We start from the raw sequence: 18,830 nt of genomic DNA, 5'->3' as shown, positions 1-18,830 counted from the left end.
ACGCTCGAGCAGTATCACATTGAACAAGCAAGACAAGCCCACGATTGATATTCCAAATTTTGCTTCGGGTGAACGAAAACCTCAAAGCATAGCGCACAACTCCTCTCGGAGGCATGTAGGCCTCGGCACATGCTTGCACGTGAGCCTTGTGCATGTAAAAAATCATGCAGAGGTGGCGTGTAAGTGCACAAGGCGTCCGCGGGGTTGCACTCTGAAGCATACACAAAGGTAACAAAAACCTTACGTAGTTCAAAAACTTGCTATACAGTTCTTGCCCTGTACTATTTTTATTTGTATGTAAATAAGCTGTCGCTAACCTATGTATGCAAATGTTCTGTGCGGGAAATAGCTAACTACAATAATACCTGGCTATAAAAATATATTGGCATCCTCATTGAAGTTTACAAAGCTCATATTCTTCGTTTCTCTTATGCGAAGACAGCGTTGTACAATTTCGCTAATTTATGTGAAATCGATTTCAATGAGACAGAACCAAACGAATGGAAATATGGCTTATATTTCTCCAGTGCTGTTTGCAGGTCCTAACATTTAACTATGTATAATCGCTGCGAATCTGGTAGAGATTGTGTGATACCGAAAAATAATTCAATATCGGAGCAGCGCCCTTGATATCCACCTCACCTAGGTTCGTGATGTAAGAAAGACAATGGTCTAATTTTTTTTTTTCGGCTCCAACAGCACCCTAGCAAAATATTCTAATGGTAGGTTGTGGTTGTCTATTGCAGTTTTGCGTTAGCTGTATAGGTTTTGTAATGTACCAATATTTGTTTTCGAGTTCCTGTTAAAAATTATTGTCTAGTCCCCCTCACATAATACTCCTGCACGGAGCCTGTGAGGTATTTGTAAATAAATAAAAATAAATAACAAATTCCTTTAGTTGTGCTGATTTAAGACCAACGGGCCCTGCGTACAGGTATGGGACTTATTAGTCGTATACAAACAGTGCTGCGTGCCTGCTAGTTTCTCTATCACACTAAGTCCTGTTATCTTTATACAGATTGCTGTTGGTCTGTTAGGCAGTTTAGACTGCTGAATTCCACTACTCCTGTTTGCTGCTTGTTTAATGCGACGGTGAAAGTCGACAAAAAGTAGGATTAAGGGACCACTTGTTTGGATGGAGACTTGTTTCTAATTATTCGCTGAATCTTCAATTATTTTGCTGTACAAACGTGCAGCAAACTTAGTTCGCACGCCAGCATTACTTTCAGCGCACTAAGCAAGTGAAAAGGGCTCCTTTTTCTCAGGAACATACACGAATGCGGCGTTTATTTTTATTCACTGACGGCGTTGCCTAACTAGGCTTCTGTTCAACCTTGTGCGATGAGTCGTTGAGGAAACAGCTAGTGTTCGTAGCACAGCGAATACTCCCAAACAAACAAAAAAAAGAGCCAGCGGTATTCTGCAAGACGGAGCCCCGGTGCGCGATGGCGTTGCCTGGTGAGCTTACGAACGATGGGGCAATAGCAACAACCCCATTTGTTTGCCGCTGAGTTTCGGTAGTCCTGTACTTTCATTTGGAGTGTGCATGAAGTAATGTTAAATTTAAAACGTAAATTATTAATCTGTTGCCGCATATAAAATGCCGTAATATTTATTGACCCCAAAGAGCTGTATCGCAGAGAAGCGTAAACGGCGGGCAGGAAGGACATAAAACTGCAGTCGTAGTCAGCCATAGTAGCGCACAGAACGTTTGCATTGGCGGCTGCCATGTCGAGGCAAAGTGTGCGTGTTTGTGAGTGAGTTAACGATGTGTTTTTAAGGCACCGGTGGTGTTAGCCTGCGCAATCTTATTCATCCAATAGTATATTTGGATAGTTTCATCTGCGGATGAAACATGGCTAGGCGACTGTTTTTGCCCCAGTGCTTCGAGACTTTGCAGATACATAAGCGTGCACCGATGTGCACTGCTTTCCCCGGCGGGAATTTTACAATTTGGAGGTATTTATTCTACTCATTTATGCTTCTAGTACAGTACAAAGTTGTTTTCTTTTCTTACCCCACCAACGATGGACGTAGTTCAGTGCAATGTCATCAGTGGAATTGCTGTGTACATTGCAGTGAGGACATGCCTGTTTCCTTCAATGCAGTGCAACGTTCCTTTCTAGAGTTGTTCCATTTCTGCCTACAGTTTCCACGTAACAATGACATCTTCTGTTGATTTTGTGTGCTTTCAGTTTCTTTTGTCCTGTCGGGTGGCGTCATTCTTCAATATGGTAAAAATTCTGAGCTAACATATCACGCTTTCACCTAAAATTAATTTGGTAATTGCGGAGCCAGATTATTCCAATTTGGAAGCAAATATTGCCAGCTTAAGCTTTAGTGGTCGAAATATAGCACTCCTACTTTTTCACATTTCTATATGCTTGTATTTTTGTGCCCAGATTTTTTAACCACTTCCTCAAAAATACGTCCTCTGGTCAAACTTGACTAAACGCAGTAACAATCAAGATGGCTAATCTGATGAAGATCTCGAAAAAGTGATGCGTAAAAATACATGCTGAGCTGATAAATGCTGTTAGGAATTTATGCAATTCTACCTGTTTTTCGTTCTGTATCTTGGGCATAGTAACATGTTATTTCACACCAATAGACTAATAGACCTATTATTCTTATACACGCGTAGAACTATTAGAGTAATAGACCAATACACCAATATATTTATGAGACTAATACATTAATAGGCCTAACAGATTGAATTAATGTTACCAAGCTGATATGCTATTGGGTTTTGTATTAGAATTTTTGCTAGGACAGCATCTTTCCTAACCTGAAACATTCACACAGGCGTGAACGACTATAATGCCGTCCTCATGAGTTGGACAGAGTAAAAACAACTTTTCACTTGTGCAAAGTATTCCACCTATTAAACCGGGAAGGCTTAGGAGTAAGGATAGATGGCGAATATCTCAGCAACCTTCGGTTTGCCGATGATATTGTTTTATTCAGCAACAATGCAAACGAGATACAACAAATGATTGAGGACCTCAACAGAGAGAGTGTAAGAGTGGTGTTGAAGATTAATATCCAGAAGACAAAGATAATGATGAGTAGCCGGGCGAGGGTGAAAAGAGTTCAAGATCGTCAGTCAGCCTCTAAAGTCTGTGAAGGAGTACGTTTACCTAGGTCAATTAATCACCCGAAACCCTGATCATGAGAAGGAGATTCATAAAAGAATAAAAATGGGCTGGATCGGATACGGCAGACGTTGTCAGCCCCTGACTGGAAGCTTACCATTATCATTGAAAAGGAAGGTGTACAATCAGTGCACTTCATCAGTGCTGACGTATGGGGCAGAGACTTGTAGGCTGACCAACAAGCTTGAGAGCAAGTTAAGGACCACGCAGTGAGCGGTGGAACGAAGATTGCTAGGCATAATGTTAAGAGACAGAAAGAGAGCGGTTTGGATCAGAGAGCAAACAGCTATAGACGATGTTCCAATCGACATGAAGAGAAAAAAATGGAGTGGGGCAGGTCATGTAATGCGCCGTTAGATAACCGTTGGACCATTAGGGTTACGGAATGGGTACCAAGAGAAGGAAAACGCAGTTGAGGACAGCAGAAGACTAGGTGGGGCGATGAAATTAGGAAGTTCGCGGGCACCTGTTGGCATCGGTTGGCGCAGGACAGGGATAATTGGAGATCGCCGGGAGAGGCCTTCGTCCTGCAGTGGACATAAAACAGGCTGCTGGTGGTGCTGCTGCTGCTATTGATGATCATGATGATTATGAACGCGACGCAGGCGATAGTGAGACACATAAGCAATAAAAATTAATGTATATCATGCAGTCGGCAAACACAATGAGGAAATGCATTAGCCGGCACGGGTTTTGTCAGAGAAGTGCGAATTTCTAGAAGGGCAAGTAGTCAGAGAGTTGGAACAAGATGACAATTTCGATTCATTGTGGATACACGGGCAAGAAACAGAACACACAAGACAAGGGTACGGTCAGCAGCGCTAGTCTGATATCGGAAAGAACGAACCAAGTTAAACATTTGCAATGCACTGCCGTTAGAGATGGGACGCTCGCTAAAATACTGGAAGGAACGCTGAAAAACATTTACTAGACTGTGTTTGATTGCTCATTCTAGTCTTAAAGAATCTCATTTAAATGCAGCTAGTAATATTTTGTGACAGCAGAAGGCAAGATTTTGTTTATGAACGAAAAGTATCAGTGTTCTTGCAGCAGTAAAAAATGTGCTGCCTTGCTATCCCCTACTTTTCGTCATTTCAACTACCATCAAAATATTTAAAGAAGAGCAATGTTGGCACTGAAATAGTTTATTGCCCAAGCAGCAAATTTCGTGATTATTCATCCAGAACCTATGTTGTGCGCTAAGCGATAGTGCAACTCGAAACTTGTTCTCAATATTTTTCTTTATTCCTTGTGCAAGTGAGGTAAACAGTGTGCTGTGATTTATCACATAATAATCCAACATATTTTAATTACAAAATTCAAGTCTTCTTACGTAAATGGTTCAAGCCTACGTGGATGCTGTAAAATCTTACAACGCAGTGAAAGGGGATCTAAAAATTTACCAAAGCACAAAAAAATTGATTCTTTCAACGCTTCTTTTTACGAAGTTCCGGTACGTGAAACAAGGCCCTCATGCTTATTGCCTGATACCTATTCTTCTAGCGAGACGTCAATTTGGAGGGAAATAGCGTAAATGAAGAAGTATGACATCCTAGCTTTATGCAGAAAAAGAAGCACTTGCGTTGTCTACGCTGGGCCTGTAATGTCCTTAACACTCCGTGTGTTTACACAAACATAGAGAGAGCCAGAATACATCCGTATTGCGAACAATTGACACCTAAAATTCCTGTCAGAAACATTGATTACAAAAATAAAGGCAGATAGATAGGTAAGGGTCCCTTGTTTCATGTGATATCAAGTTCGCCACATGAGCTTGCGTGTTTCTTCTTCATAATAAATGGAGCCTGAAAAGCTTCTTATGGCAATGTATGCCACAGAATTCGGATAGCAAACATAACATCGCATTTTGATTCCTACCACCTTTATTCAATCATATACAAGCATTGATAAATATTGGTTCTTCGAAATTCAAGAGTGAGATGAATTGGCTAGCGGCATGTACAATAGATAGACAACACATGGTTTTGCTATTAATTGCTGCATAATTGTGTGGCAAATGCAGGACGGACGTTTATAGCGCACATTAACGCATTAGCTAGACGACCCAGATTATGTATTTGTTTATTTTCTTTACCTGATCATTTTCAGCAACAGTCCCTGCAAAAAGCTTGATAGAGTCAAATCGGTCTTTAGCAAAGAATCTCTGTGCGCCAAACCGAATAGAGGTCGATCGGGACTGGCTAACACCTACGGGTCAGGTTTCAAACCATCTTGCCTGGCTCGGGTGGTTGGGCGCATGGAACTTTCAGGCCATACGGGTGGATCGGAGCTAAGAAAACAGCCCGTACAATAGTCTAAGCGTATTCATGTAAGTCACATATTTCGGTGGCACTTTAGCGGAGTCTTCTGACGGAGGGAATGAATGACTAACTTGTGTTTTTGACTATGGCCCCAGGATGTGAAGGCAAGCCCCCTTTACTTGGCAGATGTTGCTAAATCGCTGAAATTTAGCGCAACCAAATCTTCGAATCGGTACATGTACAAAGAAGTTGCTGCAGGAGTTTACTGCATTGGGTCACTAAAAAGTAGCCCCGCAACAAACTATCAACCAAAACAATGTGGTTAAGATACATTGGCGAGGAACAAAACTTTTCCGGCCGTTTTTAAGAGAGCGCACTCACGGTAAATTTTTGTGTATGCTTGAAAGCCACGTCCACTGCGGTCCAGGTGTCTCGGATAATTCCCTTCGATGATCGCTGCCAAATAGTCTTGTTCTTCCCTGTTCCTGAAATATAAAAAAGATAATGACTATTAGCATAGGGCAGGATGTAGGAGTACTAGATAGATTAAAGTAAAGTGATCATAGGTTAGTGAGGTCTGGCACACAGCACAATTTGAAGTTGGAATGTTGAAAATTGGTGAAGAAGTAACAGACCAACTAGACGTAGTAAGGGTAAAAGCAGGTGAATTCAGGCTGGTAATTGTAAACAAATATGCAGATGAAGATAACATACAGATAATCAATGAAACCGTAACTAGGTTGGCTTCAGAAGCAGCAATTGAAGTGGGAGGTAACACACCAATCAATCAGTAGGTAAGTTCTCCAAAGTAACAAAGGACCTAATAAAGAAACAACAAAGAATGAAAGTGTACGACTCAAAAGATCACATAGAATTTGCGTAATTGTCAAAACGGATCAACAAGGAGAAAATAAGGGATATTCCAAATTATAACGTAAGAATGACTGAGGAAGCAGCAAAAAAATGGGCGCAGCATGAAATCCCTGAGAATAAAGCTTGGCATAGGACCAGCCAATATGTATGCACTGAAAGATACGGAGGGTAATATCAATAATTTTGAACATATAGTAAAAGCAGCGGTAAAATGATATACTGACCTGTACTGTACGTAGAGAGGCCACGATACCTCCATTCGTAGTAGTAATGAACGGGTTACAGAGGCTCCTTCTATAACTAACGATGAAGTTAGAAGGGCCTTGCAAGACATAAAGCTAGGAAAAGTGGCAGGAGAAGAGGGAATAACAGTCGACCTAATGAAAGATAGACGAGATATGCTTGAAAACCTCGTGGCATGTTATACGAAATGTCTCACGACTTCAAGGGTCCCGGAGAACTGGAATAATGCTAACACTGTACTAATTCGCAAAAAGGGAGACGTTAAAGGACTGAAAATTTATTGGCCCATTAGCTTACTTGTAGTACTGTGTAAAATGTTCACCAAGATAATTTCCAATAGAATAAGGGCCACACTTGACTTCAGTCAACGAAGAGAACAGGCGGGCTTCAGAAAGGAATACTTTACAATGAATCACATTTATGTCATCAATCAAATAATCAAGATATCTGCAGATTACAATCAGCCTCTCTACATGCATCGTATATATCACGAAAATGCATTTGATTCAGTAGAGATACCAGCAGTCATAGCGGCATCACGTAATCAAGGAGTACAGGAGGCTTATTTAAATATCTTGTAAAATATCTACGAGTTTCCACCGCTACCTTAATTCTCCACAAAAAAGTAGAAAGATACCTACAAATAAACGAGTCAGACTAGGAGACACAATCTCTTCAATGCTATTCGATCACTGCATGCTTGGAAGAAGTATTCAAGCTATTAAACTGGTAAGGCTTGGTAGTAGGGATCAACGGCGAATATCTCAACTACCTTGAGTTTGCAGATGATATTTCCTTTCCCATCTATCACAGTTCTTTTCTTTTTGTTTTCGCATACTCACCAATACTTGTAGAAAATACAGCGGTTTTAATGTTTATTATCAACCTATTTAGTAGCTTTGGATAAATGCTCACAGGCAGGCATATTTTGCGTTCCTTCAGCGCCATACGTTTGTTGAATTATATCGCAGGAAAAATTTAACATTGCAATGAGCAAAGCAGAACTAAACTATCGGCATATAGTTAGGTATTACTGGGCAAAAAAAAATAATAAAGACACTCCAGTTTTCCGTTTTTAGAGTTTTGCGTGAATGTTCCATTTTTGGAAGATTGGCGTTTTACGGTGTCAAAAGCAGCGTAGACTCGCGCATGGATTTGACCCTGTTTTTCTGCTTTTTCAGCATGTTGTTGGCGCCCTCTAGGTGTCGTTTGGCACAAACTTGAACACTATCTTTCCTTGGCAATATTTTGACATTGCGTTTTTGCGTGGAACATGGAAGGAGCAGCATTCAACTGCGGTGCATAGCCTCATCAATCCTTGTGAATGTAAGTAGAAAACGACTTCGCGGCTAGTTTTACATTGTAGTAGTATATTTCTCAACGCAATAACTCTCGTTGCAGGTAATGGCATAACGATTCCGCGCACTGGAGGCGTTAATTCGCCTTTTCTTCAGCCTTCGCGATGACGAACGCGAACGTGCGTCTATATGCCAATTGTCCCCTGATGAAGATGGAAATATTGCTGACGAGGAGCACGTGAACAAAAATTATTTTTCGGAAGTTGTTCCTGATGATGTTTGCGGGCACGTTGAAGTTATACAGTGCTGCGATGAAGACTTTTATTCGCTTACTGCATGTTTGAGTCCTGAGCCACGACAAAAGAAACCAGCGCGGAGGCAGTTGACTACTGGAAAAGGGCGCAAGTCTTCGAACAAGGCTGGAAAAACAAAAACCCCAAAGCGCTCCCTTTGCGCAGTATGGAGTGACCGTGCTACGTTCGACAAAACACTTCCCAGAGAGAACTCTCCGTTGTTGCTAGAGGCATTGCCTGAGCTAGCGGATTTGAGCCCATTTATGCCGTTCAGCAAAATTATTTCTCCAGAATATATTGGTTCACTGGCTGAACTGACTGCAAGGTACGCACTCCAAAAGGGGGAGGAGGTGGACGTCACAGGAGCGGACATGGGTCAGTTTTTCGGTCTCTTACTTTTGAGCGGATATCACTCCGTTCCATCTGAGGACTCGTATTGGAGCACCGCAGAAGACATTCGTGTGCCTTTAGTCGCGACAGTGATGGCTCTGAATATGTTCCTGCAGCTGAAAAGGTTTTTTCATGTAATGGACACCACTCCGTTGAAAGCAGGCGAAAAGATGGGAAAGATTCAGTCGTTTTATGACGAAATCTCCAAATGTTTCCGCCAGTTTGTAGTGTTCCACGAGAGCCTCAGAATCGACGAGTCAATGGCGCCCTTTATGGCCACCACTCGTGCAAGATGTTCATTCACGGTAAAGCTATTCAATTTGGGTATCAGATGTGGATGATATTCTCTTCGAATGGGTACCCCTATGCAATGGAAATATATTGCGGGAGAAAAGACAAGGACGAGAAGGCACCTCTCGGGCTGAGGATTGTTAGCAATATAGAATCTGTCTTGCCCGCCTCTGAACAGCACGAAGTCTACTTTGACAACTTTTTCACTTCGCGTGGTCTCCTGACGAAACTGACTGACCAGGGGATTCATTCGAACGACGGGGACTGTACGAGATACAAGAACCGGTGGTTGTCCACTGAAGAGCTTGAAAGACACCGGAAGAGAGGAAAGAGGTTCTTTCCACTACAAGTCTGACGGGATGGTCTCCACATGCAGGTTGAACGACAATGCAGTCGTCACAGTTTCTTCAAACCACCTCGGCCATGAGCCTCTTGGAACTGCAAAACGCTTCTCACGACGCGCAAACAAAAAGGTAGACATTCCCCAACCATACTCGATCAAAAAATGCAACGAGGGAATGAGGGAAGTATATGTTCTCGACCGCCTCCTCGGAAGTTATCGCCCAAGACTTCGAAGCAAAAAATGGCGGGGGAACCTTTTCACCAATGGTCTGAACACGGCTGTCGTCGCAGGATGGCTCCTTCACTGCGAGCTTCACAAAGGAACTGATGCCTCCATGACGCACATAGCATTTCGCCGGGACGTCGTCATGTCCTTGCTGCACCTCAAGCAGAGAATCACTGTGCGGCCTGGACCTCGGGTTCATCCGAGGCGGGAGGACAGGAAAACCGATGGCCACCACATCATCTCAGCAACTCAGGGGAGTTGTGCAGAGTGCAAGAAAAACACGACGAACCAGCGTCAGCAGTGGAAAAAGCGCTTGCACACGAAATGCTCTGCGGCATATCATGGCTTGTGAAGTCTTCACTGACCTACAGCAAGTAGGATGAAAAAAGAAATTTTCGCAAGCATTGTCATAAACATTTGTACTTTTGAAAGACCTTGTATCACGCTAATAATTATTCTTGTGTTAACATGAGTAAGCAATCCCCATTTAACAGTCAATAAAAGTTGTTCCAGACAAAATTTTTGTTTTCATATTGGAAACGCCAATGTTCCAAAAATGGAACATGCGAAACAAACCTTCTAAGTCTTTGTGAAAGGGGCTGTATTTTTATCATAGTTAATTTAGAAGACCAATGCAAACGATCAACATCAATTTCAGTTTTTTGACAACTGCTTCATAGTGTGGCGCTTAAAAGGCTAATATGCACAAGACAAAAATAATGATCAATAGCCGGGCAAGGGAGCAGAGTTCAGGATCAGCAGTCAGCCTCTAGAGTCTGCGAAAGAGTACGTTTATCTAGGTCATTTGTTCAAAGGGGACCCTTGATCATGAGAAGGAAATTTACAGAAGAATAAAAATAGGTTGAAGTGCATACGGCAAACTTTGTCAGGTCCTGGCAGGAAGCTTACCATTATCATTGAAAAGGAAGGTCTACAATCAGTGCATTTTACTGGTGCTGACATATGGGATAGAAACTTGGAGACTGACAAAGAAGCTCAAAAACAAGTTTAGGACCGCACGAGGAGTGATGGAACGAAAATTGTCAGGCGTAGAGTTAAGAGTCAGGAGGAAAGCGGTGTGGATCAGAGAGCAAACGGGGATAGGCGATACTCTGACAAAAAGAGAAAAAAATGGAGCTGGGCAGGTTATGTAATGCGTAGGTTAGATAACCGGTGGACAATTAGTGTTACAGAATGAACGCTAAGGGAAGTGCAATCGGAGGATGGTGGAAGAATAGGTGGGGCGATGAAATTAAGAAAGTCGCGGGCGCTGGTGGGAATCAGTTGGCGCAGAACAGGGGTAATTGGAGATCGCAGGGAGAGGCCTTCGTCCTGCAGTGGACATAAGATAGGCTGATGGTAATGATTATGATGATCATGATGACTCAATAATTTCTTCGCCGGTTATCCATAGAGGGGATACCTGCTTATTCTACATTTTTGTGCGAAAATTAAATATCACTGTTTGCAGCACCAATTATTTTGCAGTTACATTTTGACACGCTGTGAAATGTATGTGGCAGCAATGGAAATATGCTATTCCTACTCACAACGCTCATTGCTTTCCACTTGGGCTGAATTCTTAACAGAAATTTTTCTGCTATTACATTTCAGAAATTATGTTTAAAACCTAGTCGTAAGTTTCACATAATCTTTGTCACTTTGTGAAACATCTGGTCATAAAGGGTACTAAGGGAACTTGAAACGCTCATTAAAATGAATCTAAAGTAGTCCATAAAATGTAAATGGAAGGAATATTTTCACAAGGAGTGACAATTCATCTGCACTTGCAGTAATGAGTGACGGCGAACTTTGCAAAATGAAGCTTTCTTTTTTTTGCAGCGACAAAATTATCTCCTCTTTCCTAAGTATAATAATGTTATTTCAGGAACCTTCAAATTGTGTAATAGTAATTTTAGATAAAACTTCAAATTGCGTTTTAGTAAATTACAAAGAAAAGTAGAAGTGAAAATGTTTGTAGTTTTCCTATACAAACTCAATTCTCATTATCAGAGTGAGTCTGGTAAAAACGACGCATGGGGCAAAACGCATCATTGTGTGCTTACCCCTTCAAACCTTATAACTGCGCCACCGAAGTGGCGTGATATTCCGCGTACAGCTGTACCCACATGTATGTCTAGCTTGACTAGAAAACTGTCGTGATCGGACGATGGACATCACTAACAAAATTACCACTTCATTAGCTACGCTTTTCCATTTTTGTTCCTCGGTGCGCCTTCGTTTTCCCTCTGCTAAAATTATTTGAATAATATTCAAAGACCTGGCGAAACGCACCACGGATGTTTTCATGAACCCTAATATTACTTTTACGTAAGCCATTCCTTGTGGCTGCTCTATGACATTGCTGCCTTCTTGCAAAAAGCGTGCGGTCGTGCGTGAAAAAGACATCCAGTGCTGCTTGCGCCGACAATGGCACGCAACGAGCACATTAAGCCGTACATCAGGGGAACCGCTTTACACGAAATGCGACAAAATTATATTGTACTCTATATAAGCGTTTCCGAAAGCCCGATGAGGCTACTAAAAGTGACTAAATTTTCGGGAAAGTTCCCTAGTGTCCCGAATAAAGTAAGAATTAGAGCAAATATGGCGAAAGTAAGCACAATTCTCATATCATCTCTCTACAAGACCACTTTGTTGGCAAAGGCTGCCAGAAGGTTTTGAGTCTCACTCACCCTCAAAAACAGAAATCGAAAAAGGCTAAAAAAAACGAAGGAAAAATATCTCAGTGAGCTTCCACTCTGTGAGCAAAGATGTCCATCGAAGCTGTGTATGTGGGCCCCATAATGGTGAACTGAATCTCCTCCGCGGGTCGGCCAGGCATGGCACTATCTTCGGGATCAGCCCACGTATGGGGAGTGCTTAACGCCTGCTTCACCTCCGCCACAGGACGGTTCGGCATTGCACTATCTCTGGGATCGGCCCACGGATGGGGAATTTCTTTTTCTTACCACAACGACACGAAAATTTCCTTGGATGGTAGAGGTATACAGCGTCGCGGTAAAAGCACTCACTTGGTGCAAGCGCATACGAAGAGAAAGTGTTCTGCCGGTTGCACGGCTTGCACCAAAAGGCACTGGCGTAAGTTGTCTGAAATTTTATATGAATTCAGCGCATGAGAGGGAGCGAACGTGGTCATAAAGCCTGCTTGGGGGCCCACGTAGATGGTTCCGAAAGCCTCATTTGCAAGCAACGCATTCTGTTATTCTTTCGGGCTGTCTCAATTTGTTCCCACTACGTGTTTCCTTTTGCCTCAGAGTAGGCGCAGAATAAGACATCTGTAACTTTTCTAAAATAATTATTATTTATTCCTTCTGCTCATTGCAGTTGCATAATGTTTGCCGACAAAGAATGCAAGGGCACAAACAACATTATGATTGCATTCTTTCCGAAATTATCTATGAAGACACAATATCGGCATCAATTTGTAATTTTTCGCCCCAATTTTTCCCACCTTACAACATCATGTATAGTTCCCTCTCCGCGATTCAACTTCATTTACAGCCGCTCTTCCATAATGCAGCAAATACGGAAGTGAAATAGTGAAGTAGCCTGTAGAATGAATTGGAACCCAAATAAAAAAAGTTGTCAGAAGCATAATTTATTTATTTATTTATTTCGTAATACCTAAATAAACGTCACTTGATTGTGTAAAAAATTCGGCATATTAGTTTCCCTGTTTCAACGTGAACTCTATTGTAGAATCGGAAATTTGTACATCCAATAATTAAATATTCCTGCATGTTTTTGCTATTGTAAAAAGTTCTATTACTGAATGAAAATTACTGCCTATAATTATTCATTGTTTCACTGGAGTCGACTATTCTCCGATTACAACATCTACCACATTTTTCTGTCCAATACTTCATTACTAAATTCCTGGCTTAATACGTTTGAGCATTATCCATGCTTTCATTTTTTACAAGTTTCTCATTTATTCCTTCTTTGTATTTCCCAGGAGGATGCTGTGCTCTGCTTAGATGGCAGTACAAATATATGCATTTCTTTTAAAAAAGAGAGAACATATTTAACATGCATGTAATTGAATAAATGTTTCTGCCGTACTGCACTTTTTCTTCCGCTTATATGACAGAAATACACTTATCTTTTAAAAATATATCTGCCGTCTCGTTTCTAAAGAAACAACACGATGTTTTATGGTTTGGCTCTAGAGAGCCCTCATTTATAGCTTTTAATTTTACTGGAATGTCATTTTGGCTTCCACGCTTAGTTCCAACGTATGTATAGAAAAGCTTCAGGAAGAAGATATAGCAAATATCAAAATAAGATTTCTTTATTAAACCAATTTGCAAGGCCCGTGTAAATTAGTGCCTCAAAAAGCTAAGTGGAGCGCGATGGCAGGCCTGGCCGCCGCGGCAGAGACACCGCGACGACAGTACAAAGACACCGAAGCAATAAATTCACTGAACTGTCCTGCTTCCCCACGTGGTTCCAAAATGAAATGTAGCACGCCCATATCATGCGCATTGAAAAACGCATGCGGGCCGAAGGTTTTACTAATGCAAGGAAGCGAAAAAAAAAACGAAAGATGTGAATCCAGCTGCGTACCTGGAGAAGAAATAGTAGTTGACAAGATTCCTGTTGTTTTTTCACTCCCTGATACGTAGTAATGAAAGCGCAGGCACTGCACATCCGCTCGGCCGGGCAGTGTTGGTGACGTCAAAGATTCTTGCAGAGGCCTGCCGTCTGCTTCCAAGTAGGCCATGCCACCTGCAGGGATGGATATATCGGAATTAAAAGTTGTTGTGCAAGTTGGTTGATACGTGTTGAAGCCATGGTAGCGCAAAGAAACACAGACAAAGAAGAAGACAGGAGACCATTCGCCCTAGGCGTCTGCTAAGCGCTCCTGGTGGCATGTTCTCTTCGTTGCATCTGTTCGTTCGCGCTACACGTGCAAACACTGATTATGCATAATCGGACCGAAAAGAAAAATAGTTATTTCTGATTCGACGCCTTTTCGCAAGTATCCCTCGGCTACTTGGTCAAAGCTTTTCGGGATGTACCCTCTTCACCTGCCTTTCACGCGACGTCACAAAACCGCGAAAACCCACCGCGTCAAAGTGAGGTGTACGCGTTAAGGATGCATTATTATGCGGGACAAAACTGAATTTGCTTCTGGGGCCCTATAACGTAAAACCATGCCAATATGTTTTATTTCAATCTCCTGACGGCAAATTTGCGTAACCGCCGACGCAAGCATCGGGCGCTCACCTGCAGGGTTGTCTCAACAGACCAATGAACAGACGAGGCTCTCCTCGTTAATAGGAGGTCACTTTTGTTTGCTTGAAAAACCAATAGCATTGCCTACACTGAGCGGCTTGTTTTATCTAATTGGCTGACAAGAGGCGAGGAGCACTCTCAAGTGGAGAGGGATTCCATGGGGACGAGCCAGTGTACTGAAAACGGATAACCGGATGAAGAGGGTGGTGCCGGCGTCTGCGATTGGTCCGCTTTCACTTACTTAGCTTGCGGTGGCTGGTCGAAAATAGCGGCGGCATGCAAAGGAAGCTTAAGAATGACGCTAAAACGGATCCTCAGTAAAGAAGAGTTGGCAGAATGAGGTTTAAATGTTTAAACATTAAATATGCATCCATGAAGCATGACATTTTTTATCGAATGATCTGATCCCTTTCTAGAAACACGAGTGCCTGCATCACGCAGACAGGCTGCGTCAAGAAAGGCTGATATACGTCAAGGAAATTGTCCTGTTTGAATGTGAATTAAATAAAAACTGCTACAATATATTTACTTTTTTTTGCATAGAAAGATAGGCCACCGGAATATAAGTAAATGACATGTGATCACAACTAACTATGGAAACAAGGCAAAGAATATAGTGGCCTTTATGACAGCGACAAAAGCTAACGTTCCTTAAAACTGCTGACGCGTCATTGCGGGAAATGTGGGGTTATCCAGTGATGACTCATCCAGTGACAGCAAGGCATTTCTCGATTCGTGTTTTGATATCCATGTTACTCAGCTGATTACTCAACCAACTCGAACTACAGGAACCAGTGCTAACATCCTCGACTTAGTTTAGACTACCGCTCCTGATCTTGTCAATTCTTTAAGTATTTTGCCAAGGATTAGCGATCATTGTTTTATTCACTTCCAGCTTAAAGAAAACGTCAACCGTCCCAATAGCAAACAAAAATACATTAGAGACTACAGTAAAACCGACTACGCATCAACGAACAGACAACTCGAAGCTTTTGTAGAAGAATATGTGCCGGACTTTTACACTCCGAGCGTTGAACAGAACTGGTAGCTTTTTAAAAATAAAGGTTATGAATTAGTACAAAAATGCATACACCTCTGAGTTTCTCGGTGTAACCATCGATCAGCGTAGATTAATGCATCCCTAAAACGTATCTTGAACAGGAAGAAGCGGCAGTTTCGCCAAGCTAAAAAACGGAACACAACTGATAGCTGGCGTGCGTATCAGCAGGTTGCTGCACTGTCTAAAAACGAAGTCAAAGAACCTGAACGCGTTTTCGTTTACAGTACACTTCCATCTCTGTTGACTGAAAATACTAAAAAAAAATTGAAAAACTATCAACGATTCAGGATGTAACACAATATCGTTAACTGATGTAGACGGTGCTGTTGTTCTGCAAGAAGAATGTTGTTCTGTACTCAACGAAGTGCTTTCTAGATCATTTTTGAATAACGTGCTGCCTTGTACTTCTCTACCTGAAGTTGTTAAAATTAATTATCCTGTGAGTGAGCTATTGTTCATTGATTACGATGGTGTCAAGAACTTGATTTGTAAATTAATGATTTCGTCATCGTCAGGAATACACGATATTATTTCAAAGTTCTTGAAAAATACCGAAGTGCACTCCTCCATAATTTTGTGCAACATCTTTTCACACTATATTCTGTCGTGCTCATTACCAAAGAATTTGAAAGTCAGCAAGGTGGTTTCATTATTTAAGTCTGGCGACTGCATTAGAGGCCGCTTTCTCTAATAGGGGTGCCACGCAAAATTTTAGAGCATATAATATACTCTAATCTCACCAACTTCTTAGAAAGAAAATTCTTTTTTTTTTCGTCTCGTCGGCATGAGTTCCGCAAATTGTTTTCCTGCCATACTCAATTTATTTCATTTACACATGACATCTGTGCCGCGTTGGATACTAGATTTCACACCGACAACATCTTCTTAGACATTTCTAAAGTATTTGATATCGTTTCTCACCAATTATTTGGTCTAAAATTAAATACACTCAGCATTGACCGTAATATTATACATGGATTGAAAAATTTTTATCCAATAGAACACAATTTGTCTCTGCTAACAATTTTGACTCTCCGCCTTGTTCTGTCAGTTCCGGGGTGCCGCAAGATTCTATTCTCGGGCCCTTTCTTTTTGCATTTATATTAATGATTTGCCTAACTGTGTAGCGTCCTCCATTAGGTTACTTGCAGACGATTGTGTCATTTACAAAGTAATATCGTCAAATTCTGATACTCTAAAACTACAATCTGATCTAGAAAAGCTTTCTAACTGCTGCGACACTTCGAAAATGCGTCTTAACAGCCAAAATTGTAAACTAATGAGGATTTCCCGCAATACTGCTTCCTCTAACATATCCAATTATCACTTCAGGAACTCTGCACTCGAAGAAGTCACTTTCTATAAATACTTAGGCGTCCACATAACATATATTTTTTTCCTGGCAAACACACATAAACCACATTACCAACAATGCTAACCGCAGGCTTGGTTACCGCCGTCGCAATTTCTCTATGGCCCCCGCTAACTTAAAGCTACTTCTGCACAAAACATTAACACGTCCTAAGCTTCAATATGCCTCTTCTGTCTGGGATCCCGGATTATATGACTTAACAAATGCAATAGAACCAATACAAAATCGTAGCGCACGTTTCATTCTTACTAACTATTCCCGGACAACAATTGTAACATCTATGAAGGCTACTTTAAACCTCCCTCTCCTCTCATCCCGTACGAAGGTAGCACGCTTGTCACTGCTGCACAAAATTTATTACTACAATCCGTAATTAAAAAGTGAACTTCTCTCTGAACCTGCATACATATCATCTCGTACTGAATATCACCAGAAATTGAACGTTCCACATTGTCGCACGAACCTATTTTTTATTCATTTGTTCCTAAAACTACCAATGAATGGAATCATCCGCCGGCCTCAATTCTTAACATAACCGATACATCTGCTTTTAGAACTACTATTGAAGAATACGTTTGCTGACCAGCTTTTTTTTTATTTCTTTATTATTATAACCAGCAATCTCTACATGCTCTGTATTTCGTTCCACTCCCTTCTGTAACGCCTTCGGGCCTTGAAGGTGCATAAATTAAATAATAAATAAATAAATAAATAAATAAATAAATAAATAAAAAATTATAAATAAATCTCTTTGTGAAACTAATAATTGCGCGCTTCCCAATTACTGAAACAAAGGTTGGTGCCGCAGAAATAATATTTTCATTAAACGGAAACAGAGTAATAGCGAATGTTCTGCAGGTAATATAGCCGACACGCCATGTGGACTTTCCCCTTCTTGGATCGTCGCACAACGCATGCTTAATTAACTTTATAATGTTAGATATCAACCCGCTGTAGATGTCCTGAGGCAACAATTATTCGATTCTGCTGCAAAACATACTTATATTCAATATGAGTGATAGATCATATATATTCTATTGGTATTTAAATCGCAAATAGTTGCTCACCCCATATCGAGAGATGAAACGCTGCTTCGCCTATACTTCAGGGTAGCGGCCGCATCGATATATCTTATGCCACTCTGGTGATAATAGAATTTTAGAATCATTACTACTTGGAAAATGCGCCTTTCTTCTATGCAGTCGACTGATGGTGGCTCATTGCACCAATCATTGGGGTCTTATATCATGTGTTTGGTTAAAATTTATCGTACACAAACACATGTCAATATTACACTTATTGGGAAAGCTTCATATGTGTTCCCTTTAATTATCTTAAGTACCTTAGCGATGCGTACTTCTGGGAGTTCGTAACAAGAACTGCATTAGTGAAAGACAATAATTGTTGCTCGTGCTCACAAGTGACTTACCAAGCATTCCGCCGGTTGAGTAGTCTTTGAAGGGCAATTCGCCTGGACGTTCGTTGTGCTTCCATGTGCTGTTTTTGCCTCCAAAGTTGTACCCACAAGTTTCGCCCCAGTCGAAGTCGCAGGAACCGTCTTTAGGCTCTGAAGTTTATGTGTAAAATGAGAATTAGTGGTAGAAACAAGATAAGAAGAAATGCGTTCCACAATTTTTATTTCAGCAAGTGTCATCATACTACTGAACATGTGTTACATGGATATCCTGATTTACGATTTATAGGCAACAAAAAATTTGATACACTTCATTGCAAGGCTGTGTGTGATTGTAAGTGGCGGACCCT

At 41.3% G+C, this 18,830-nt stretch overlaps 1 protein-coding gene across 1 annotated transcript in view; it reads right to left on the bottom strand.

The window, feature by feature from the left end:
- The window catches only part of LOC126537869 (MAM and LDL-receptor class A domain-containing protein 1-like), a 255,308-nt gene that overhangs the window by 174,661 nt on the left and 61,817 nt on the right, over positions 1-18,830 (bottom strand). Inside the window, exons 5-7 of the mRNA XM_050184966.3 lie at positions 18,496-18,633; positions 13,963-14,124; positions 5,798-5,901 (exon numbers count right to left, since the gene is read on the bottom strand). Of these exons, the coding sequence (XP_050040923.2) occupies positions 5,798-5,901; positions 13,963-14,124; positions 18,496-18,633 (404 nt within the window). The remainder of the gene's footprint in view (positions 1-5,797; positions 5,902-13,962; positions 14,125-18,495; positions 18,634-18,830) is intronic.

Source organism: Dermacentor andersoni, chromosome 4 (genome assembly GCF_023375885.2).
Source record: "Dermacentor andersoni chromosome 4, qqDerAnde1_hic_scaffold, whole genome shotgun sequence".
Classification (NCBI taxonomy): Eukaryota; Metazoa; Arthropoda; class Arachnida; order Ixodida; family Ixodidae; genus Dermacentor; species Dermacentor andersoni.
Note: the sequence above shows the minus strand (reverse complement) of the source record. Positions and strands in the feature narration are given on the sequence as shown.